The 27286-nt window shown below is 59.4% G+C and overlaps 1 protein-coding gene across 1 annotated transcript; it reads right to left on the bottom strand.

Annotated features, from left to right (window-relative positions):
• Positions 1-3: 3 nt before the first annotated feature.
• On the bottom strand, positions 4-26661 carry MYBPC2 (myosin binding protein C2; the record flags this gene model as incomplete). Its single annotated transcript, XM_080639780.1, has 27 exons — positions 4-779; positions 1680-1839; positions 2182-2321; positions 3741-3933; positions 4808-4896; positions 5317-5481; positions 6516-6650; positions 8860-9048; positions 11833-11937; positions 13065-13224; positions 15118-15260; positions 15353-15382; positions 15482-15588; positions 16235-16400; positions 16640-16806; positions 17407-17512; positions 17630-17754; positions 18384-18516; positions 18722-18915; positions 19544-19603; positions 19715-19763; positions 20328-20445; positions 21118-21266; positions 23654-23731; positions 23817-23837; positions 25352-25486; positions 26643-26661. The coding sequence occupies 27 exons, from the start codon at positions 26659-26661 to the stop codon at positions 568-570; spliced, it is 3348 nt and encodes a 1115-aa protein (XP_080495906.1). The 3' UTR covers positions 4-567.
• Positions 26662-27286: the final 625 nt, after the last annotated feature.

Genomic DNA, 27286 nt, shown 5'->3' with positions numbered 1-27286 from the left:
CAGTGAGACCCATGGGGACCCATGGGGACCAGTGAGACCCATGGGGACCACAGGGACCCATGGGGACCCATGGGGACCAGTGAGACCCATGGGGACCAGTGAGACCCATAGGGACCCATAGAGACCCATAGGGACCAGTGAGACCCATGGGGACCAGTGAGACCCAGAGGGACCCATGGGGACCAGTGAGACCCATGGGGACCCATAGGGACCATAGAGACCAGTGAGACCCATGGGGACCAGTGAGACCCATGGGGACCCAGAGGGACCCATAGGGACCATAGAGACCCATAGGGACCCATAGAGACCCATAGAGACCAGTGAGACCCATGGGGACCATAGGGACCAGTGAGACCCATGGGGACCCATAGAGACCCACAGGGACCAGTGAGACCCATAGAGACCCAGGCAGACCATAGAGTCCATGGAGCCCCATAGAGCCCCCAGCACCAAAATGAGCCCCAAACCAGCCCCAAATGAGTCCAAAACCAGCCCCAAAAGAGCCCTGAAACAGCCCCAAAAGAGCATGAAATGAGCCCCAAACCAGCCCCAAACCCTTTCAGCTCCTCACCCCATCGCCCCCCACCTATGGGGCAGAGCCGGGGGGACCCCATTGCCCCCCCCCCGCCCCCCCGTGCCCACCTTGGGGTGCCCGCGCACGGCGCAGTTGAGGGCCGTGCTGTACCCGGCCACCGCGCTGCGGTCCACGAGCGGGGTCAGGAACTGGGGGGCCGAGCGGAAGTCGTGCTCCTGGAACTGGGGGGGCTTCAGGTTCAGACCTGGGGGGGGACGGGACAGGGAGAGCTTCAATGGGGGAACCCCCCCTGCACCCCAAAAGGGATCCTTGGGGATGCTTTGGGGGTGCTTTGGGGGTGCTTTGGGGATGCTTTGGGGATGCTTTGAGGATGCTTTGGGGGTGCTTTGGGGATGCTTTGGGGATGCTTTGGGGGTGCTTTGGGGATGCTTTGGGGATGCTTTGGGGATGCTTTGGGGATGCTTTAGGGATGCTTTGGGGATGCTTTAGGGATGCTTTAGGGATGCTTTGGGGATGCTTTGGGGATGCTTTGGGGATGCTTTGGGGATGCTTTGGGGGTGCTTTGGGGATGCTTTGGGGGTGCTTTGGGGGTGCTTTGGGGATGCTTTGGGGATGCTTTGGGGGTGCTTTGGGGATGCTTTGGGGATGCTTTGGGGATGCCTTGGGGATGCCTTGGGGATGCTTTGGGGGTGCTTTGGGGGTGCTTTGGGGGTGCTTTGGGGATGCTTTGGGGATGCTTTGGGGGTGCTTTGGGGGTGCTTTGGGGATGCTTTGGGGGTGCTTTGGGGATGCTTTGGGGGTGCTTTGGGGGTGCTTTAGGGATGCTTTGGGGATGCTTTGGGGGTGCTTTGGGGGTGCTTTAGGGATGCTTTAGGGATGCTTTGGGGATGCTTTGGGGATGCTTTGGGGATGCTTTGGGGATGCCTTGGGGATGCCTTGGGGATGCCTTGGGGATGCTTCGGGGATGCTTTAGGGATGCTTTAGGGATGCTTTGGGGATGCTTTAGGGATGCTTTGGGGATGCTTTGGGGATGCTTTAGGGATGCTTTGGGGATGCTCAAGCCCCCCAAACCCCCCTCAAGCCCCCATAACCCCCCATTAACCCCCCAAACCCCTCTTCGATGCCATCATCTCCCCCCCCGGACCTGGTTTGGGGATGCGGGCGCTGTTGGTGCTCAGCGCCGCGCTCTCGCTCAGCCCGCACTGGTTCTCGCTGTACACCCGGAACAGGTACTCATTGCCCATGACCAGCTCCGACACCGTGCACCGGGGCTGCCGGTTGTGCTCGTACACCGTGAACCACTCCTAAGGGACAAGGAGCGTTGGGGGCCTCCTCTGGGGCTTTAGAGGGCTCCTATGGGGCTTTGGGTGGCTTCGTTGTGGCTTTATGGGGCTCTTACGGGCCACTGGGGGCTCCTATGGGGCCTTTGCAGGATCCTATGGGGCTTTAGGGGGCTCTGATGAGGCTTTAGGGTGTTCCTATGGGGATTTGGGGGGCACTGATGGGTCTATGGGAGCACTTAGAGGGCAATCCTATGGCCAAAGAGATCAATTAAGGGGGGTTTTGGGGGGCCGTTATGGGTCTACGGGGGCACTTAGGGGGCACTTAGGGGGCAGTTGGGGGTTGGGCCCCCCCCCCCCCCGCACCATGGTCCTGGTGTCCGCCTTCTGCACGGTGTAACCGGTGACCTCGGCGTTGCCATCGTCCGCGGGGGGCTCCCACTCCAGCGCCGCGTTGAAGCCCCACACCTCGGTCACGCGCACGTTGCGGGGGGGGCCCGGGCGGTCTGACAGCAGGGGGCGCCCTTCAGCACCCCAAAACCACCCCAAAACACGCCGAAACACCCCAAAACACCCCGAAACACCCCAAAACCACCCCAAAACACCCCGAAACCACCCCAAAACCACCCGAAACACCCCAAAACACCCCGAAACCACCCCAAAACACCCCGAAACACCCCAAAACACCCCGAAACCACCCCAAAACACCCCAAAACCACCCGAAACACCCCAAAACACCCCGAAACCACCCCAAACCACCCCAAACCACCCTAAAACCACCCGAAACACCCCAAAACACCCCGAAACCACCCCAAAACACCCCAAACCACCCCAAGACCACCCCAAAACACCCCGAAACACCCCAAAACCACCCCAAAACACCCCAAAACCACCCCAAACCACCCCAAAACACCCCAAAACCACCCGAAACACCCCAAAACACCCCGAAACCACCCCGAAACACCCCAAAACACCCCAAACCACCCCAAACCACCCCAAAACACCCCCAAAACCACCCCAAACCACCCCAAAACACCCCGAAACCACCCCAAAACACCCCCAAAACCACCCCAAACCACCCCGAAACACCCCAAAACACCCCAAAACCACCCCAAAACACCCCGAAACACCCCAAAACACCCCCAAAACCACCCCAAAACCACCCCAAAACACCCCGAAACACCCCAAAACACCCCCAAAACCACCCCAAAACACCCCGAAACACCCCAAAACACCCCCAAAACCACCCCAAAACACCCCGAAACCACCCCAAAACCACCCCAAAACACCCCCAAAACCACCCCAAAACACCACAAAACCACCCCAAACCCACCCCGAAACACCCCCAAAACCACCCCGAAACCACCCCAAACCACCCCCAAAACCACCCCGAAACACCCCTAAAAGCACCCCAAAACCCCCCAAAACCACCCCAAAACCACCCCAAAAGCACCCCAAAAGCACCCCGAAACACCCCCAAAACCACCCCAAAACAACCCCAAACCACCCCCAAAACCACCCCGAAACACCCCCGAAACCACCCCAAAACACCCCAAAACCACCCCAAAACCACCCCAAAACACCCCAAACCCAGCCCAAAGCACCCCAAAACCACCCTGAAACACCCCCAAAACCACCCCAAACCACTCTCAAAACACCCTAATACAACTCAAAACGCCTCTAAAGACCCCAAACCACCCCAAACCACTCCCAAACCGGTCGGAAATACCCCAGAGCACCCCGTAACACCCGAAACCACCCCAAAATACCCCGAACCACCCAGAAAACGCCCGCCCCCAAAAAGCGCGCGAACCGCTTTCCCGCGCCCGCGCGCCCCGCAGCGCCCCCTGCCGTTCCGCGCGCCCCTCCGCGCCGTTTCCCGCGCCCGCCGGCCGCTGCGCCCCCTGGCGTTTCCCGCCGCTCACCCACGACGCGCAGGCGCAGCTCGGCCGCGTCCTCGAGCGCCTCCACGCGCAGCAGCATCCGGTAGGTGCCGGAGTCCTCGCGCGCCGCCGCGCGGATGAAGAAGACGGCGTCGAACGTCGACGTCCGCACGTTCACCGAGCTGCCCAATGGCTGCCCCTCGCGGGACCACGTGACCTGCGGGCGCGGCTTCCCCTGCGGAGGTGGGGGGGGATCATTGAGGCCCATAGAGACCCCATAGAGACCCATAGAACCCTATAGAGACCCCATAGAACCCTATAGACACCCCATAGAGACCCCATAGAGACCCATAGAACCCTATAAAGACCCCATAGAGACCCCATGGAAACCCCATAGAGACCCCATAGAGACCCCATAGAGACCCCATGGAAACCCCATAGAGACCCCATAGAGACCCCATGGAAACCCCATAGAGACCCCATAGAGACCCCATAGAGACCCCATGGAAACCCCATAGAAACCTCATAGAGACCCATAGAGACCCCATAGAGAGAGACCCATAGAACCCCATAGAAATCCTATAGAGGACCATAGATACCCCATGGAAACCCCATGGAAACCCCATAGAAACTCCATAGAGATCATAGAGGCCCCATAGATACCCCATAGAGACCACATAGGGACCCATAGAAACCTCAGAGACCTCATAGAAACCCCATAGAAATCCCATAGAGACCCCATAGAAATCCCACGGAGACCCATAGAGACCCATAGAGACCAGAGACCCCATAGAAACCCCATAGAAATCCCATAGAGACCCCATGGAAATCCCACAGAGACCCATAGAGACCCATAGAGATCACAGACCCCATAGAAACCCCATAGAAATCCCATAGAGATCACAGAGACCCATAGAGATCATAGGGACCCACAGAGACCCCATAGGCGCCACGTAGAGACCCATACAGACCATGGTGTGACCCCTAAAGCCATGGGGCTGTATGTTCTCCCTATACCCCTATGGGGCAGTGCCTTTCCCCTATCGCTCTGTGGGTCAGCGACCTGCCCTATAGCTCTATGGCGCTGTGGGGCAGCCCCCCAAGCTCACCTGGAAGGGGATCACCAGGTTGACCTGTTCTCCCACCTTCCGCACGTAGGTCTGCCGCAGGTGCCGGGGCAGCCGGATCTTGGGGCGCTCTATGGGGCACGAGAGGGGGAGATGTGTGGGGCGGGCCCACAAGTGTGTCCCCCCCATGTGTTCCCTCCCTTTGGCGCCACATTGAGGCCACACCCCCAGTGAGTTCCCGCCATTTGGCGCCACCTTGAGGCCACACCCCCCCCCCCCCGTGTTCCCTCTCTTTGGCGCCAACTCGAGGCCACGCCCCCTGTCAGCTCCCTTCCTTTGGCGCCACCTTGAGGACACGCCCCCGGTGAATTCCCGCCCTTTGGTGCCACCTTGAGGCCACGCCCCCGGTGAATTCCCGCCCTTTGGCGCCACCTTGAGGCCACGCCCCCGGTGAATTCCCGCCCTTTGGCGCCACCTTGAGGCCACGCCCCCAAGTGCTTTCCCTCCCTTTGGCGCCAAAGTTGCTGTGGCCCCGCCCCCTTTGGGCGCACCCACGATCTCGCGGATGGTCACGTGCTGCCCCACGGCGGGGGGGCTCCGCCCCGCGATGTTCACGCTGAAGACCCGGAACTGGAGCTGCTCCCCCGTGGGGAGCCCCTTGGCCACCAGCGAGCACCGCGTGACCAGGCCCTCGTGCGCCGGCGTCCAGTGATCCTCTGGGGGGGAGACAGGGGCGCTATGGGGCGCTATGGGGCGCTATGGGGCTCTGTGGGGCACTGTGGGACTCTATGGGGCTCTACTGGGCACTATGGGGCGCTATGAGGTGCTATGGGATGCTATGGAGCTCTATGGGGTGCTATGGGGCGCTGTGGGGCTCTATGGGGCGCTGTGGGGCACTATGAGGTGCTATGGGGCGCTATGGGGCTCTATGGGGTGCTATGGGGCTCTATGGGGTGCTATGGGGCGTTATGGGGCACCAAGGGCGGCTATGGGGTGCTATGGGGCTCTATGGGGCGTTATGGGGCACTATGGGGATCTATGGTGTGCTATGGGGCACTATGGGGCTCTATGGGGCGTTATGGGGCACTATGGGGCACTATGGGGCTCTGTGGGGTGCTATGGGGCACTATGGGGCGCTATGGGGCTCTATGGGGTGCTATGAGGCGCTATGGGGCGCTATGGGGTCTGTGGGGCTCTATGGGGTGCTATGGGGCTCTATGCAGCACTGTGGGACTCTATTGGGTGATATGGGGTGTTATGGGCCACTATGGGGCTCTGTGGGGTGCTATGGGGCACTATGGGGCGCTATGGGGCTCTATGGGGTGCTATGAGGCGCTATGGGGCGCTATGGGGTCTGTGGGGCTCTATGGGGCGCTATGGGGTCTGTGGGGCTCTATGAGGCGCTATGGGGCTCTATGGGGTGCTATGAGGCGCTATGGGGCGCTATGGGGTCTGTGGGGCTCTATGGGGCGCTATGGGGTCTGTGGGGCTCTATGAGGCGCTATGGGGCTCTATGGGGTGCTATGAGGCGCTATGGGGCGCTATGGGGTCTGTGGGGCTCTATGGGGCGCTATGCGGCTCTATGATTCCCCCCCTGCACCCCTAAGTTGACTCCGCCCCCTCCCATTGACCGTGGCTCCACCCCCTGCCATTGGCTCCACCCCTGCCCGTGGCCCCGCCCCATTCATCTCCCATTGGCCCGTCCGCCCGTGGCCCCGCCCCTCCCATTGGCCACGCCCCCCGGGCGCACCCCCCTGCCGCTGGTACTCCACGACGTAGCCGTCGATGCCGCCCGCGCCCACGTGCTCCGGGGGGCGCCACTTGAGCGTGGCCGTGGTGTCCGTGACGTCATCGACCATGAGGTGCGTGGGCTCGCTCGTGGGGGCTGGGGGGGCAGGGGGGTCACCCCATAGGGAACCCCCATAGACCCCCCATAACCCCCATAGACCCCCCATAACCCCCATAGACCCCCCATAACCCCCATAGACCCCCCCATAACCCCCATAGACCCCCATAGGGAACCCCCATAGACCCCCCATAACCCCCATAGACCCCCCCATAACCCCCATAGACCCCCCCATAACCCCCATAGACCCCCATAGGGAACCCCCATAGACCCCCCATAACCCCCATAGACCCCCCCATAACCCCCATAGACCCCCCATAACCCCCATAGACCCCCCCATAACCCCCATAGACCCCCCATAACCCCCATAGACCCCCATAGGGAACCCCCATAGACCCTCCATAACCCCCATAGACCCCCCATAACCCCCATAGACCCCCCCATAACCCCCACAGCACCCCATAACAACCCATAGCACGCCCATAGCACCCCATAACAACCCATAGCACGCCCATAGCACCCCCATAGCACCCCATAACAACCCATAGCACGCCCATAGCACCCCATAACAACCCATAGCACGCCCATAGCACCCCCATAGCACCCCATAACAACCCATAGCACGCCCATAGCACCCCATAACAACCCATAGCACGCCCATAGCACGCCCATAGCACCCCATAACAACCCATAGCACGCCCATAGCACCCCATAACAACCCATAGCACGCCCATAGCACCCCATAACAACCCATAGCATCTCCATAGCACCCCATAACAACCCATACCACGCCCATAGCACCCCATAACAACCCATAGCACGCCCATAGCACCCCATAACAACCCATAGCATCTCCATAGCACCCCATAACAACCCATGGCACGCCCATAGCACCCCATAACAACCCATAGCATCTCCATAGCACCCCATAACAACCCATAGCACGCCCATAGCACCCCCATAGCACCCCATAACAACCCATAGCACGCCCATAGCACCCCCATAGCACCCCATAACAACCCATAGCACGCCCATAGCACCCCATAACAACCCATAGCATCTCCATAGCACCCCATAACAACCCATAGCACGCCCATAGCACCCCATAACAACCCATAGCATCTCCATAGCACCCCATAACAACCCATAGCACGCCCATAGCACCCCATAACAACCCATAGCATCTCCATAGCACCCCATAACAACCCATGGCACCCCATAATCCCCCATAACAACCCACAGCACCCCGAAACAACCCATAGCATCCCCATAGCACCCCACAACCCCCCTAACAACCCATAGCACCCCATAACACATCCATAACCCCCCATAACAACCCACAGCCCCCCCCAGCATCCCCATACCACATCCATAGCACTCCAATAGCCCCCCCATTACCCCCCTTAGCATCCCCATAACCCCCAGAGCACCTCAATAGCATCCCAGAACACCCCATAACCCCCCGGAGAGCAATCCATTACACCCCATAACACACACAGGCCATCGCCCCCATCGCCCCCATTGCCCCCATCGCCCCCATCGCCCCCATTGCCCCCATTGCCCCCATCGCCCCCATTCCCCCATCACCCCCATTCCCCCATTGCCCCCATTGCCCCCATTCCCCCATCGCCCCCATTCCCCCATCGCCCCCATTGACCCCATTGCCCCCATTGCCCCCATTGCCCCCATCGCTCCTATTCCCCCATCGCCCCCATTGCCCCCATTGCCCCCATTGCCCCCATTCCCCCATCGCCCCCATTCCCCCATCGCCCCCATTGACCCCATTGTCCCCATTGCCCCCATTGCCCCCATCGCCCCTATTCCCCCATCGCCCCCATTCCCCCCATTGCCCCCATTGCCCCATTGCCCCCATTGCCCCCATCGCCCCCATTCCCCCATCGCCCCCATTGCCCCCATCGCCCCCATTCCCCCATTGCCCCCATTGCCCCCATTGCCCCCATTCCCCCATCGCCCCCATTCCCCCATTGCCCCCATTGACCCCATTGCCCCTATTGCCCCCATTGCCCCCATTGCCCCCATCGCCCCCATTCCCCCATCGCCCCCATCGCCCCCATCGCCCCCATTCCCCCATCGCCCCCATCGCCCCCATTCCCCCATTGCCCCCATTGCCCCCATTCCCCCATCGCCCCCATCGCCCCCATTCCCCCATCGCCCCCATTCCCCCATCGCCCCCATTGCCCTCATCGCCCCCATTATCCCCATCGCCCCCATCGCCCCCCCTGCTCACCAATGGGCATGAATGGCCGCGTGTTCATGCTGGGGGGGGAGACCCCGATGGCGTTCACGGCCAGGACCCGCATCTCGTAGAGGACGCCCTCGAGCATCCGCTGCGACTCGAAGGTGGTGCCCGGCAAGGGCTCGAAGTTGAGCTTCACCCAGCGCTGGGAGCCCTGCTTCTTGCGCTCCAGGAGGTACCCTGGGAATGGGATCCACGGCATCCATGGGAGCCATGGGGGTGGGGATGGGAGGGGAAAGGGAACGGGATTGGGACTGCGATATGGGAATGGGAGTGGGATATGGGATAGAGGGTATGGGAGTGGCGAATGGGAATGGGGTGGGGATGGGGATGGGATGGGGATGGGGATGGGATGGGGATGGGAATGGGATGGGAATGGGATGGGGATGGGATGGGATGGGGATGGGATGGGGATGGGAATGGAATGGGAATGGGATGGGGATGGGGATGAGATGGGGATGGGATGGGATGGGAATGGGATGGGAATGGGATGGGGATGGGAATGGGATGGGGATGGGAATGGGATGGGAATGGGATGGGGATGGGATGGGGATGGGGATGGGATGGGGATGGGAATGGGGATGGGGATGAGATGGGGATGGGGATGGGGATGGGAATGGGATGGGAATGGGATGGGAATGGGATGGGGATGGGAATGGGATGGGGATGGGATGGGGATGGGGATGGGGATGGGATGGGGATGGGATGGGGATGGGGATGGGATGGGATGGGGATGGGGATGGGATGGGGATGGGATGGGGATGGGGATGGGATGGGGATGGGATGGGGATGGGGATGGGATGGGATGGGGATGGGGATGGGATGGGGATGGGAATGGGATGGGGATGGGATGGGGATGGGAATGGGATGGGGATGGGATGGGATGGGGATGGGATGGGGATGGGAATGGAATGGGAATGGGATGGGGATGGGGATGAGATGGGGATGGGATGGGATGGGAATGGGATGGGAATGGGATGGGGATGGGAATGGGATGGGGATGGGAATGGGATGGGAATGGGATGGGGATGGGATGGGGATGGGGATGGGATGGGGATGGGAATGGGGATGGGGATGAGATGGGGATGGGGATGGGGATGGGAATGGGATGGGAATGGGATGGGATGGGATGGGGATGGGAATGGGATGGGGATGGGATGGGGATGGGGATGGGGATGGGATGGGGATGGGATGGGGATGGGGATGGGATGGGATGGGGATGGGGATGGGATGGGGATGGGATGGGGATGGGGATGGGATGGGGATGGGATGGGGATGGGGATGGGATGGGATGGGGATGGGGATGGGATGGGGATGCAGTGGGGATGGGGATGGGATGGGGATGGGGATGGGATGGGGATGGGATGGGGATGGGAAGGGGATGGGGATGGGATGGGATGGGATGGGGATGGGGATGGGGATGGGGATGGGGATGGGATGTGGATGGGAATGGGATGGGATGGGAATGGGATGGGATGGGAATGGGATGGAGATGGGAATGAGATGGGAATGGGAATAGGATGGAGATGGGAATGGGATGGGAATGGGAATGGGATGGAGATGGGAATGGGATGGGAATGGGAATGGGATGGAGATGAGAATGGGATGGGGATGGGATGGGGATGGGAATGGGATGGGGATGGGGATGGGAATGGGAATGGGAATGGGATGGGAATGGGAATGGGATGGAGATGGGAATGGGATGGAGATGGGAATGGGATGGGAATGGGAATGGGATGGGGATGGGATGGGGATGGGAATGGGATGGGATGGGAATGGGATGGGGATGGGATGGGGATGGGAATGGGAATAGGATGGAGATGGGAATGGGATGGGAATGGGAATGGGATGGAGATGGGAATGGGATGGGAATGGGAATGGGATGGAGATGAGAATGGGATGGGGATGGGATGGGGATGGGAATGGGAATGGGATGGGGATGGGGATGGGAATGGGAATGGGATGGGAATGGGAATGGGATGGAGATGGGAATGGGATGGAGATGGGAATGGGATGGGAATGGGAATGGGATGGAGATGGGAATGGGATGGGGATGGGATGGGGATGGGGATGGGATGGGGATGGGAATGGGATGGGATGGGAATGGGATGGGATGGGAATGGGATGGAGATGGGAATGGGATGGGAATGGGAATAGGATGGAGATGGGAATGGGATGGGAATGGGAATGGGATGGAGATGGGAATGGGATGGAGATGGGAATGGGATGGGAATGGGAATGGGATGGGGATGGGATGGGGATGGGAATGGGATGGGATGGGAATGGGATGGGGATGGGATGGGGATGGGAATGGGAATAGGATGGAGATGGGAATGGGATGGGAATGGGAATGGGATGGAGATGGGAATGGGATGGGAATGGGAATGGGATGGAGATGAGAATGGGATGGGGATGGGATGGGGATGGGAATGGGAATGGGATGGGGATGGGGATGGGAATGGGAATGGGATGGGAATGGGAATGGGATGGAGATGGGAATGGGATGGAGATGGGAATGGGATGGGAATGGGAATGGGATGGAGATGGGAATGGGATGGGGATGGGATGGGGATGGGGATGGGATGGGGATGGGAATGGGATGGGATGGGAATGGGATGGGATGGGAATGGGATGGAGATGGGAATGGGATGGGAATGGGAATAGGATGGAGATGGGAATGGGATGGGAATGGGAATGGGATGGAGATGGGAATGGGATGGGAATGGGAATGGGATGGAGATGAGAATGGGATGGGGATGGGATGGGGATGGGAATGGGAATGGGATGGGGATGGGGATGGGAATGGGAATGGGAATGGGATGGAGATGGGAATGGGATGGGGATGGGAATGGGATGGAGATGGGAATGGGATGGGAATGGGAATGGGATGGGGATAGGAATGGGGATGCGACTGGGCTTGGGAGTCACAAGGGGTCTGAAGGGCTCTCAGTGCCCCGCGCTCACCGGTCACCGGCTGCCCCCCATCATACTTGGGGGGGTCCCAGCTGAGCGAGGCCCAGTCCTCACCCACGGCCGTGACCCGGACGTTCTCGGGGGGATCGGGGACATCTGGGGACAAGGGGGGAGATGAGGATGGGCCAAAGCTGCTGCCCTGAGCCCATCCCTGTACCCACCCCCACCTCCATATCCCATACCTATATCCATATCCTATACCCATATCCATCATCCATATCCATAACCATATCGATATCCCATACCCGTATCCCATATCCATGCCCATATGCCATACCTATATCCCATACCCCATACCCATATCCATATCCCATACCCCATACTCAAACCCCATACCCATCGATTCCCATCCCCATATCCCATATACCATACCCATACCCATATCCATCCCCATCCCCATTGCATCCCCATCCCATCCCCATCCCCATCCCATCCCCATCCCCATCCCATCCCCATCCCATCCCCATCCCCATTGCATCCCCATCCCATCCCCATCCCCATCCCATCCCCATCCCCATCCCATCCCATCCCCATCCCCATCCCATCCCCATCCCATCCCCATCCCATCCCCATCCCATCCCCATCCCCATCCCCTCCCCATCCCATCCCCATCCCATCCCCATCCCCATCCCCATCCCATCCCCATCCCCATCCCATCCCCATCCCATCCCCATCCCCATCCCATCCCCATCCCATCCCCATCCCATCCCCATCCCCATCCCATCCCCATCCCCATCCCATCCCATCCCCATCCCCATCCCCATCCCATCCCCATCCCGTCCCCATCCCCATCCCATCCCATCCCCATCCCCATCCCATCCCCATCCCATCCCCATCCCCATCCCATCCCCATCCCCATCCCATCCCCATCCCCATCCCATCCCCATCCCATCCCCATCCCCATCCCATCCCCATCCCATCCCCATCCACATCCCATCCCCATCCCATCCCCATCCCCATCCCATCCCCATCCCATCCCCATCCCCATCCCATCCCATCCCCATCCCCATCCCATCCCCATCCCATCCCCATCCCCATCCCATCCCTATCCCCATCCCATCCCCATCCCATCCCCATCCCCATCCCCATCCCATCCCCATCCCCATCCCATCCCCATCCCCATTGCATCCCCATCCCATCCCCATCCCCATCCCATCCCCATCCCCATTCCATCCCCATCCCCATCCCATCCCCATCCCATCCCATCCCATCCCAGTGCTCACCCACGACGCGGATGTGGATGGTGGCCATGTCCTCTCCTGCGGGATTGCTCACCCGGATCTCGTACGTGGCCTCGTCCGCCCGCTCCGCGCTCTCGATGACGAAGCTGCAGAGCCCCGGGCGCTCCTCCAGGTGAGCGCGGCCCTCACGCTCCGTGAACGTCTGCGTGACATCAGCGTGATGTCAGCACGGGGGCGGGACGGGGTGGGACTCAATGGGACTCAATGGGAGTCAATGGGAATCAATGGAACTCAATGGGACTCAATGAGACTCAATGGGACTCAATGGGACTCAGTGGGACTCAGTGGGACTCGGGGACTCAGTGGGACTCAATGGAACTCAATGGAGCTCAATGGGACTCAATGGGACTCAATGGAACTCAATGGAACTCACTCAGTGGGACTCGACTCAATGGAACTCAATGGGACTCAATGGGACTCAATGGAATTCAGTGGGACTCAATGGGACTCAATGGGACTCAATGGGACTCAATGGAACTCAATGGGACTCAATGGAATTCAATGGGACTCAGTGGGACTCAGTGGAGCTCAATGGAATTCAGTGGGACTCAATGGAACTCACTCAATGGGAATCACTCAATGAGACTCAATGGGACTCAGTGGAGCTCAAGGGAATTCAGTGGGACTCAATGGAACTCACTCAATGGGAATCACTCAATGAGACTCAATGGGACTCAGTGGAGCTCAATGGAATTCAGTGGGACTCAATGGAACTCAATGGGACTCAATGGGACTCAATGGAACTCAATGGAACTCAATGGGACTCAATGGGACTCAATGGAACTCAATGGAACTCAATGGGACTCAATGGGACTCAATGGGACTCAATGGAACTCAATGGAACTCAATGGGACTCAATGGAACTCAATGGGACTCAATGGGACTCAATGGAACTCACTCAATGGGACTCAATGGGACTCAATGGGACTCAATGGAACTCAATGGGACTCAATGGAACTCAATGGGACTCAATGGGACTCAATGGGACTCAATGGGACTCAATGGGACTCAATGGGACTCAATGGAACTCACTCAATGGGACTCAATGGAACTCAATGGGACTCAATGGGACTCAATGGGACTCAATGGGACTCAATGGGACTCAATGGGACTCAATGGAACTCAATGGGACTCAATGGGACTCAGTGGGACTCAATGGAACTCAATGGAACTCAATGGGACTCAATGGGACTCAATGGGACTCAATGGAACTCAATGGAACTCAATGGGACTCAATGGGACTCAATGGGACTCAATGGAACTCAATGGAACTCAATGGGACTCAATGGAACTCAATGGGACTCAATGGGACTCAATGGAACTCACTCAATGGGACTCAATGGGACTCAATGGAACTCAATGGGACTCAATGGAACTCAATGGGACTCAATGGGACTCAATGGGACTCAATGGAACTCAATGGGACTCAATGGGACTCAATGGGACTCAATGGAACTCACTCAATGGGAATCACTCAATGAGACCCAATGGGACTCATTGGAGCTCAATGGAATTCAGTGGGACTCAATGGAACTCACTCAATGGGAATCACTCAATGAGACTCAATGGGACCCAGTGGAGCTCAATGGAATTCAGTGGGACTCAATGGAACTCAATGGGACTCAATGGGACTCAGTGGGACTCAGTGGGACTCAATGGAAATCAATGGGACTCAGTGGGACTCAATGGGACTCAATGGGACTCAATGGAAATCAATGGGACTCAATGGGACAGGAGGTGATGGGATGGAATGGGAGGGAATGGGAGGGGATGGAAGATGATGGAGGTGATGGGACCTGATGGGACTGAATGGTACTGAAACAGGAGGTGATGGGATGGGGTGGGCTGGGAGATCATGGGGACATGGGGTGGGATAGGATGGGATGGGATGAGATGAGATGGGGCCATCATGGGATATCGGATATGGGGTCTGGGATATGGGATATGGGATGTGGAGTATGGGGTACGGGATATGGGATGTGAGATGTGGGATACACGGGATATGGGATGCGGGGCGTGAGGGCCCCGTTGTCACCTCCTCGCCCTTGGTCCAGGTGACGACGGGCGCGGGGTCCCCCGAGATGGGGACATCGAGGCGCAGTTTGTTCCCGGCCACCACCACCACGGTGCTCTCGGTGCTCGCCCCCTTGGACGTGTCCAGGTGGATCTTGGGGGGCTCTGGGGAGGGGGGGCACAGGGAGGGGGTTATGGGGGGGGACACGAGCATCACCCCAATACCCCCCCCCCCAGCACCCAAGGGTGCCCCTTACCTTGCTTGGGGACGTATTCCACCTTGATCTCTGTGGGGCACAAGGGTCAATGGCATCGGCACCCCATAAGTTTCCTCCCAGCCCCATAAGTGACCTCCCAGCCCCACAAGTGCCCCCCCATGGGCGCACCGAGGAAGTTGAGCTTGGCGGAGAGGGAGAGCGCGAAGCCGTCGGGCACGAAGGTGTAATCGCCCTCGTCCTCGGGCCGCACGTCGTCGATCACCAGCTTGTGGATCCTGCGCACGCCCAGCCGTCAGCACCCACCCCACACACAGCCCCAGGGGGCCGCCAGAGCCCCATGGGTGCCTTCAACCCAACCAAGCCCCCATTGATGCCTCCAAGGCCCCCATTGATACCTTCAACCCAACCAAGACCCCATTGATGCCTCCAAGACCCCCATTGATGCCTTCAACCTAACCAAGACCCCCATTGGTACCTCCCAGACCCCCACTGATGCCTCCAAGACCTCCACTGATGACCTCCAGACCCCCACTGGTGCCTTCAACCCAACCAAGACCCCATTGATGCCTCCAAGACCCCCATTGATGCCTTCAACCCAACCAAGACCCCATTGATGACCTCCAGACCCCCACTGGTGCCTTCAACCCAACCAAGACCCCATTGATGACCTCCAGACCCCCATGGGTGCCTTCAACCCAACCAAGACCCCATTGATGACCTCCAGACCCCCACTGATGCCTTCAACCCAACCAAGACCCCATTGATGCCTCCAAGGCCCCCATTGATGCCTTCAACCCAACCAAGACCCCATTGATGCCTCCAAGGCCCCCACTGATGCCTTCAACCCAAGACCCCGTTGATGCTTCCATCCCACCCAAGCCGCCCATTGCCAGCCCCATTGCCCGCCCCATAGCGCCCCACCTGCCGCTGTGGGTGATGTGGATCCTCTTGCTGGGCTTCACCTCGACGCCGTTCTTGAACCAGCGCCCGGTGACGCGCTCGTCCGAGACCTCGCACTTGAAGACGGCCTGGTCCGAGGCCTGCACCGTCAGGTCCGCCATGGCCTGCAGCACCTCCAGCTGCTTCTCTGGGGGGGCAGGGGGTCAGCGACCCACATGGGGGTCAGGGACCCAGAGACCCCAAGGGGGGTCACAACCCTACATGGGTCAGGGACCCAGAGGGTCCAAGGGGCAGCACTGGGTCCCATGGGGACGTCCTGGAGACCCCATCAAACCTTCTAGAGACCCCATGGGACCTGCTGGAGCCCCTCTGGAGAGCCCCACAGACCTCCTAGAGCCCCACGGACGCCCCACAGGGCCCCGGTACCTTCCACGATGAGGTCGGCCTCGCTCTCGCCGCCGTTGGTCATGATCTTGTAGCGCCCCGCGTCCTCCTTGGTGGCCTCGTTGATGATGAGGAAGTGCTTGCGCCCGTCCTTCTTGAAGCGGTACTTGAAGGTCTCCTCCCGCGTGAGCTCCACCCCGTCCTTGAGCCTATGGGGGGATAGGGGTGGGCATGGGGGGATACGGGGGGATACGGAGGGACATGGATGGAGATGGGTGGAGATGGATGGAGATGGGTGGATATGGATGGAGATGGGTGGATATGGATGGAGATGGGTGGATATGGGTGGATATGGATGGAGATGGATGGATATGGGTGGATATGGATGGAGATGGGTGGCTATGGGTGGAGATGGATGGAGATGGGTGGCTATGGGTGGATATGGATGGAGATGGATGGATATGGGTGGATATGGATGGAGATGGGTGGATATGGGTGGATATGGATGGAGATGGGTGGATATGGATGGAGGTGGGTGGATATGGGTGGATATGGATGGAGATGGGTGGATATGGATGGAGGTGGGTGGATATGGGTGGATATGGATGGAGATGGGTGGATATGGATGGACATGAACGGATACGAGTGGCTATGGCTGGAGATGTGATGGATGGGGATGGCCATGGAATGGTGACGATAGCCATGGGATGGAGCTGGGGCGATGGGGCTGGCCATGGGCTGGCCATGGGGGGCTGGCTATGGGGTGCCCATGGGGCATGGGCCACGGCCATGGGTGCCCCTGCCCTTACCACATGACCTGGGCACCCTCCTCGGACACCTCGGCCTCGAGCATCACGCGCTCGCCCACCACGACCTGTTGGTCATCCAGCCCCTTGGAGATGGTGACCGGCGGCTCTGGGGGGGGAATGGGGGTCACGGCGGGCACCGACCCCACAGGCACCCGTAGGGGACACCCACAGGCACCCATAGGCCCCCGTAGGCACCCCGGAGACGGCCATGTGTGGGGCTGACCCTTGACGAAGACCTCGGTGACGCACTTCTCGTCGTTGACCCGGCACTCGTAGGCGGCGTCGTCGGCCAAGGAGCTCTTGTGGATGGTGAGGATGCGCTTGAGGCCCACGTTCTCGAACACGTACCTGGGAATGGGGGTGGGATGTGGGGTATGGGATATGGGATATGGGATATGGGATATGGGGTATGGGGTATGGGATATGGGATATGGGATATGGGGTATGGGATATGGGGTATGGGATATGGGGTATGGGATATGGGATATGGGGTATGGGATGTGGGGCATGGGATATGGGATATGGGGTATGGGGTATGGGATATGGGGTATGGGATATGGGGTATGGGATATGGGATATGGGGTATGGGGTATGGGATATGGGGTATGGAATATGGGGTATGGGGTATGGGGTATGGGGTATGGGGTATGGGATATGGGGTATGGGGTATGGGATATGGGGTATGGGATATGGGGTATGGGATATGGGGTATGGGATATGGGATATGGGGTATGGGGTATGGGATATGGGGTATGGAATATGGGGTATGGGGTATGGGGTATGGGGTATGGGATATGGGGTATGGGGTATGGGATATGGGGTATGGGGTATGGGATATGGGGTATGGAATATGGGGTATGGGGTATGGGGTATGGAATATGGGGTATGGGGTATGGGGTATGGGGTATGGGGTATGGGGTATGGGATATGGGGTATGGGATGTGGGGCATGGGGTCTATGGGGTGCAGGCCCCTCACTTGTTGCTGGGTTTGATGAGCTGCCCATTCTTGTACCACTTGAGGGGGAGGTCGGGGTTGCTGAGCTCCACCATCAACCGGATCTTCTTGCCCTTGTCCACCTGGTATGCGGGGTCCAGCTTCCGGACGAACGCTGGGGGGGGGGACACGGGGTCAGCCCCCCCCATGGATCCCTATGCATCCCTATGGGCCCTTTTCCAGGCCTACATCCCCATTGCCCATCCCCTATCCCCCCTGCTCCCACCTTGGCTCTTCTTGGCCTCCACCTTCACCTTCTTCTGCAGCCCATTGTCCATCGCCAACCCCATTCCCACCCCGGTGCCATGGGATGTCCCTACCCTCGCTCTTCTTGGGCTCGGCGGTGACCTTCTTGAGGCGCCGGAGCATGCCGCGCAGGTCGGTGATGCCGTACTGGAAGGCGATGCGCTCGTACTCGCTCTTCTTGGTGACCCCCTTGAGCAGCTCCCAGATCTCCGGGGGGAAGCCGTCGTCGTCGTCCTTCTTCTTCTTCTTCTCCTCCACCTGCACCTCCCTGGAGCACCCGTTGGGCACCCATTGAGTGTCCATTGAGCACCCATTGAGTGCCCATTGAGTGCCCATTGGGTGCCCATTGAGTGCCCATTGAGCGCCCATTGAGCGTCCATTGAGCGCCCATTGAGCACCCATTGAGCATCCATTGAGCGCCCATTGAGCGTCCATTGAGCGCCCATTGAGCACCCATTGAGCATCCATTGAGTGCCCATTGGGTGCCCATTGGGTGCCCATTGAGTGCCCATTGAGCGCCCATTGAGCGTCCATTGAGTGCCCATTGAGCATCCATTGAGCATCCACTGAGCGTCCATTGAGCACCCATTGAGCATCCATTGAGTGCCCATTGGGTGCCCATTGGGTGCCCATTGAGTGCCCATTGAGTGCCCATTGAGCGTCCATTGAGCACCCATTGAGCATCCATTGAGTGCCCATTGGGTGCCCATTGGGTGCCCATTGAGTGCCCATTGAGCGCCCATTGAGCGTCCATTAAGTGCCCATTGAGCGCCCATTGAGCACCCATTGTGCACCCATTGCGCAGCCATTGTGCACCCATTGCGTACCCATTGTGCACCCATTGAGCACCCATTGTGCACCCATTGAGCACCCATTGGCACCCATTGCACCCTCACCTCTTCTTTAGCAGCCCACTGAAGTCCAGCTCTCCTGCGCTGTCGTCCTTGGCATCGCCCCTGGGTGGGGGGAATGGGGGCAATGGGGGGGGGTCCTGGGGGTGCTTTGGGGGCAATGGGGGGGGCAATGCGGGGGTTTGGGGGGGCTCATGGGGGTCTCCCCCCACTCACGTCCTCTTGAAGGCCTGCAGGACGTTGCCGTCGTCACTGGGGCGGGTGGCTGCGGGGACAGGAGGGTGAGACCCCCCCATCACCCCCATGTCCTCAATGTGACCCCAATGCCCCCCTGGTCCCCAAGGTGACCCCAATGCCCCCCATGACGGGGGGAGAAGCCATGAGGTTGGGGGGGGTCAAGGTTGCAGGGAGGGGGGGTCTGAGGAGCATCCAAAGGGGACAACGAGGGTCCCAATGGGGTGATGGGGGGGGCAGTGGGGATCAGTGGGTCCCCGGGGGGGGGTCAATGGGGTCCAATGGGGTCAATGGGGTTCAATGGGCCCCGGGGGGGCTCAATGGGGTCCAGTGGGGTTCAATGGGGTCCAATGGGGTTCAATAAGTCCTGGGGGAGGTCAATGGGGTCCAATGGGTCCTGGGGGGGGTCAATGGGGTCCAATGGGGTACAATGGGTCCTGTGGGGGGTCAATGGGGTCCAATGGGGTCAATGGGGTTCAATGGGTCCTGGGGGGGGGTCAATGGGGTCCAATGGGGTCCAATGGGGTCAATGGGGTTCAATGGGTCCTGGGGGGGGTTCAGCGGGGTTCAGTGGGTCCGGGGGGGGGTCACCGACCCTCGATGTCGATGTTGAAGGAGCAGGAATCCTTCTTGTCCTTGGCCGTCACCTCGCAGCGGTAATCGCCGCGGTCCCCCAGCACCACCTTGGAGATGAGCAGCTCGAAGGTGTGCTCCTGGGAGAGGGAGACGGGCACGGGATGGATGGGATGGATGGGATGGACTGGGATGGATGGGATGGAGGGGATGGAGGGGATGGACTGGGATGGAGGGGATGGAGGGGATGGAGGGGATGGAGGGGATAGAGGGGATGGATGGGATGGATGGGATGGATGGGATGGACTGGGATGGATGGGATGGACTGGGATGGATGGGATGGATGGGATGGATGAGATGGACTGGGATGGATGGGATGGACTGGGATGGATGGGATGGATGGGATGGACTGGGATGGACTGGGATGGATGGGATGGATGGGATGGATGGGATGGATGGGATGGATGGGATGGACTGGGATGGATGGGATGGATGGGATGGACTGGGATGGATGGGATGGATGGGATGGATGGGATGGATGGGATGGACTGGGATGGATGGGATGGATGGGATGGACTGGGATGGATGGGATGGATGGGATGGATGGGATGGACGGGATGGAGGGGATGGAGGGGATGGAGGGGATGGAGGGGATGGATGGGATGGATGGGATGGATGGGATGGATGGGATAGAGGGGATGGACTGGGATGGATGGGATGGATGGGATGGAGGGGATGGATGGGATGGATGGGCTATGGGCTATATGGGCTCTAGGATGGGGGATGTGGATGTGGGGTCCCGGGGCTCCGACCTTGCTCTCCTTGTCCAGGCTCTCCTTGAACTGGAACCGGGCCCCGCTCTTGCTGCCCAGCTCCAGCCACTTCCCCTTGAACCATTTGATGCTGGGCTTGGAGGGCAGCTGGGACCCGTCCACGCGCGCCACCACCCGCACGTCCTGGCCTGGCAACACAGCCCCAGCATCACCCAGTGGTACCCAGTGGTACCCAGCATCACCCAGTGGTACCCAGTGGTACCCAGCATCACCCAGTGGTACCCAGTGGTACCCAGCATCACCCAGCATCACCCAGCGTCACCCAGCATCACCCAGCATCACCCAGTGGTACCCAGTGGTACCCAGCATCACCCAGCATCACCCAGTGGTACCCAGTGGTACCCAGCATCACCCAGCATCACCCAGCGTCACCCAGCATCACCCAGCATCACCCAGTGGTACCCAGTGGTACCCAGCATCACCCAGTGGTACCCAGTGGTACCCAGTGGTACCCAGCATCACCCAGTGGTACCCAGTGGTACCCAGCATCACCCAGTGGTACCCAGTGGTACCCAGCATCACCCAGCATCACCCAGTGGTACCCAGCATCACCCAGCATCACCCAGCGTCACCCAGCATCACCCAGCATCACCCAGTGGTACCCAGTGGTACCCAGCATCACCCAGCATCACCCAGTGGTACCCAGTGGTACCCAGTGGTACCCAGCATCATCCAGTGGTACCCAGCATCACCCAGCGGTACCCAGTGGCACCCAGCATCACCCAGTGGTACCCAGTGGTACCCAGCATCACCCAGCATCACCCAGTGGAACCCAGCATCACCCAGTGGTACCCAGCATCACTCAGCATCACCCAGTGGTACCCAGCATCACCCAGCATCACCCAGCATCACCCAGTGGTACCCAGCATCACCCAGCATCACCCAGCATCACCCAGTGGTACCCAGCATCACCCAGCATCACCCAGCATCACCCAGTGGTACCCAGCATCACCCAGCATCACCCAGTGGTACCCAGTGGTACCCAGCATCACCCAGTGGTACCCAGCATCACCCAGCATCACCCAGCATCACCCAGTGGAACCCATTGGTGCCTGTTGGTGCCCATTGGCACCTATCGGCACCTATTGACATCCATTGGCAGCCATTGGTACCTATTGGCACCTATGGGTATCTGTTGGTACTTATTGGTATCTATTGGTATCTATTGGCACCAATTGGTATCTATTGGCACCTATTGGTGCCTATTGATATCTATTGGTACCTATTGGTATCTTTTGGTACCTATTGGCACCTATTGGTGTCTATTGATATCTATTGGTACCTATTGGCATCTATTGGGGCCTATTGATATCTATTGGTACCTATTGATATCTATTGGTACCTATTGGCATCTATTGGGGCCTATTGATATCTATTGGTACCTATTGGCATCTATTGGGGCCTATTGATATCTATTGGTACCTATTGGTATCTGTTGGTACCTATTGGCATCTATTGGGGCCTATTGATATCTATTGGTACCTATTGGCATCTCTTGGTGCCTATTGACATCTATTGGTACGTATAGCCACCTATTGACATCTCTTGGCACCCATTGACACCTATTGGCACCTATTGGTGCCTATTGATATCTATTGGTACCTATTGGCATCTATTGGGGCCTATTGATATCTATTGGTACCTATTGGCATCTCTTGGTGCCTATTGACATCTATTGGTACGAATAGCCACCTATTGACATCTCTTGGCACCCATTGACACCTATTGGCACCTATTGGCATCTATGGGCTCCTATTGGCTCTTACTGACATCTGTTGGTAACTATTGGCACCCACTGGCACCTATTGGCACCCCCAGACCCACACTGACCCTCCCATAGGACTCCTCTGCCCCCCCTAGGACCCACTGAGCCCCCCCCTTCCCCCTTTAGATCCCACCCCCAGGTCCCATTGCCCCCCTTCATCCCCATAGATCCCCCCCAGCCCCATAGATCCCCCCAGCCCCATAGATCGCCCCCAGCCCCATAGATCCCCCCAGCCCCATAGATCGCCCCCAGCCCCATAGATCCCCCCAGCCCCATAGATCCCCCCAGCCCCATAGATCCCCCCCAGCCCCATAGATCCCTCCCAGCCCCATAGATCCCCCCAGCCCCATAGATCCCCCCAGCCCCATAGATCCCCCCAGCCCCATAGATCCCCCCCAGCCCCATAGATCCCCCCAGCCCATAGATCCCCCCAGCCCCATAGGGCCCCCCAGCCCCATAGATCCCCCCCAGCCCCATAGATCCCCCCAGCCCCATAGATCCCCCCAGCCCCATAGATCCCCCCCAGCCCCATAGATCCCCCCAGCCCCATAGATCCCCCCCAGCCCCATAGATCCCCCCCAGCCCCATAGATCCCTCCCAGCCCCATAGATCCCCCCAGCCCCATAGATCCCCCCAGCCCCATAGATCCCCCCCAGCCCCATAGATCCCTCCCAGCCCCATAGATCCCCCCAGCCCCATAGATCCCCCCCAGCCCCATAGATCCCCCCAGCCCCATAGGGCCCCTCTCACCGCACTGCACCGACACGCTCTGGGGTTTGCTGATGAAGAGCCCATCGGGGTCACGTGGCTCCGGGGGGTGAATCTCACCTGGGGGGGGGCAGAAAGGGTCAGGGGGGGTCATGGGGGGGGTCATGGGGGGGGCAGTGGGGACATGGGGGGGGCAGACACGCACCTAAGGGGTCATCAGCGGCCTCTGCAAGGAGAGGGGGTTAAGAAAGGTTAAGAGGGGCCCCCCAGCACCCATTGATCCCCCCATAGCACCCATTGACCCCCATAGCACCCACTGACCCCCATAGCACCCATTGACCCCCATAGCACCCATTGACCACCCAGCACCCATTGACCCCCATAGCACCCATTGACCACCCAGCACCCATTGACTCCCATAGAATCCATTGACCCCCATAGCACCCATTGACCCCCATAGAACCCATTGACCACCCAGCACCCATTGACCCCCATAGCACCCATTGACCACCCAGCACCCATTGACCCCCATAGCACCCATTGACCCCCATAGCACCCATTGACCACCCAGCACCCATTGACCCCCATAGAACCCATTGACCACCCAGCACCCATTGACCCCCATAGAACCCATTGACCACCCAGCACCCATTGACCCCCATAGCACCCATTGACCACCCAGCACCCATTGACTCCCATAGAATCCATTGACCCCCATAGCACCCATTGACCCCCATAGAACCCATTGACCACCCAGCACCCATTGACCCCCATAGCACCCATTGACCACCCAGCACCCATTGACCCCCATAGCACCCATTGACCACCCAGCACCCATTGACCCCCATAGCACCCATTGACCCCCATAGCACCCATTGACCCCCATAGCACCCATTGACCACCCAGCACCCATTGACCCCCATAGAACCCATTGACCACCCAGCACCCATTGACCCCCATAGAACCCATTGACCACCCAGCACCCATTGACCCCCATAGCACCCATTGACCACCCAGCACCCATTGACCCCCATAGCACCCATTGACCACCCAGCACCCATTGACCACCCAGCACCCATTGACCCCCATAGCACCCATTGACCACCCAGCACCCATTGACCACCCAGCACCCATTGACTCCCATAGAATCCATTGACCCCCATAGCACCCATTGACCACCCAGCACCCATTGACCACCCAGCACCCATTGACCCCCCATAGCAACCATTGACCCCCATAGCACCCATTGACCCCCATAGCACCCATTGACCCCCATAGCACCCATTGACCACCCAGCACCCATTGACCCCCATAGCACCCATTGACCCCCCCATAGCACCCATTGACCACCCAGCACCCATTGACCCCCATAGCACCCATTGACCCCCCCATAGCACCCATTGACCACCCAGCACCCATTGACCACCCAGCACCCATTGACCCCCATAGCAACCATTGACCCCCATAGCACCCATTGACCCCCATAGCACCCATTGACCCCCATAGCACCCATTGACCACCCAGCACCCATTGACCCCCATAGCACCCATTGACCCCCCCATAGCACCCATTGACCACCCAGCACCCATTGACCCCCATAGCACCCATTGACCCCCCCATAGCACCCATTGACCACCCAGCACCCATTGACCCCCATAGCACCCATTGACCACCCAGCACCCATTGACCCCCATAGCACCCATTGACCCCCCCATAGCACCCATTGACCCCCCCCCGCACCTTTGGGTGCCCCCTCCGCCTCCTCTTCTCCTTTTTGCCCATTTTCCTCCTTTTTCTCCTCTTTTTTCTCCTCTTTTTTCTCTTTTTCCTCCTTTTTCACCTCTTTTTTCTCCTCCTTTTTCTCCTTCTTGGCAACTGCGGGGGGGGGGGGGCAGCAACGGTGACCCCCCCCGGCAATGACCCCCCCGCACCCCAAAACCCCCTTAAACCACCCCAAAACCCTCCCAAAACCCCCTTAAACCACCCCAAAACCCTCCCAAAACCCCCTTAAACCACCCCAAAACCCTCCCAAAACCCCCTTAAACCACCCCAAAACCCTCCCAAAACCCCCTTAAACCACCCCAAAACCCTCCCAAAACCCCCTTAAACCACCCCAAAACCCTCCTAAAACCCCCTTAAACCACCCCAAAACCCTCCTAAAACCCCCTTAAACCACCCCAAAACCCCCCTTAAATCCCATTGAACGAACCCAACCCCCCCAAACCACCTTAAACCACCCAAACCCCACTTAATCCACCCCAAAACCCCCTTAAACCACCCTAAAACCCCCTTAAAACACCCCAAAACCATCCCCCCCCCCCCCCCCCCCCCCCGCAGCCCCATATAAGGCCTGGGTTAAACCCGACCCCTTCCAAAAGGTCACGCTGGGGGGGGGGGGGGGGGGGGTCACCCGAGGCCACCCCCCCCCCCCCATTGGTATCTCCCTCCCCCCCCCCCCCCTTGGCACCGTCACCCGCGGGTGCCCTTTGGGGCGGCTCAAGTGACACCCGCGGGGGGGGGGCTGATACCGGATACTTGCACCCCCCCCCACGTGACACCGTGTTGGGCCCCCCCCCCCACCGATTTACCCCCCCCCCGGGGTAATTAATACCCCCCTATGGGGCAATACCCCCCTAAGGGGAACTACCCCCCCTAATTACCCCTCCCCGCGCCTAATTGCCCCCCTTGAGACCCCTCTGGGGTATTTAATTAATCCCCCCTATTAATTAATTACCCCCCCGCACTTAATTGCCCCACCCATAACCCCACTCAGGGTAATTACCCACCCATTAATTGCCCCCCCTTGTCTAACTACCCCCACTTGGAGGCTAATTGCACACCCCCCAATCAATACCCCCCCCCGGGGTAATTAAATCCCACCCCCGCCTAATGACCCCTACCAATAAATGATGCCCCCCCCGGGGTGATTTATAACCCCCCTTAATTAATGACCCCCCCTTAATTAATGACCCCCCTTAATTAATGACCCCCCCCTTAATTAATGACCCCCCCTAATTAATCCCCCCCCCACCTTTGCTGGGCTCAGGCATGGCGGCGGCTCAGGGCTCACAAGTGCCCCGGGGGGGGCTGCGGTCCCTTTAAATACCCCCCCCCCCGGACCCCCGCCCTGGCCACGCCCCCCTCTAATCCTCCCCCCCCATAGGGCAGGGGGGCAATGGGGGGGGACACTTGGGGATCCCCCCCAGCCAATGGGGACCCCCCCTCTAAATGGAGACCCCTGAAAGATGGGGGCGGGCCCCCCCAAAGTGGGACCCCCCCATAATGGGGGGGGGGGGAACCGGATCCATTGGGTTTCCCCATGGATTTAGTGACTAATCCCTGGGGGGGGGAAGAGCCCATCCCCCCCCTCCATGGGACATTCCAACCCCCCCCTTCCTCCTCATGGGACATTCCTGATCCCTTCCCTCCTACCCCGGAACATTCCAACCCCCCATGGACATGGGGGGGGTCACGACTGCCCCATAGGCCCCATTGGCAGCCCCCCCGCCCCCAAATAAAGGGGTTCAAGGGCCTCGGTGCCCCCCCCGCCTTGTGTTTCCACCCCCCCATTATGGAGGTGCCCCCATTTGGGTGCTGTCCCCCCCCATTTATGTCCCCCCCCCCCATAAAACCTCACTCATTGGCTAAAGGCCTTTATGAGCTTTGGGGGGGGGG

Source organism: Psittacula echo (genome assembly GCF_963264785.1).
Source record: "Psittacula echo genome assembly, contig: SCAFFOLD_162, whole genome shotgun sequence".
NCBI lineage: Eukaryota > Metazoa > Chordata > Aves > Psittaciformes > Psittacidae > Psittacula > Psittacula echo.
Note: the sequence above shows the minus strand (reverse complement) of the source record. Positions and strands in the feature narration are given on the sequence as shown.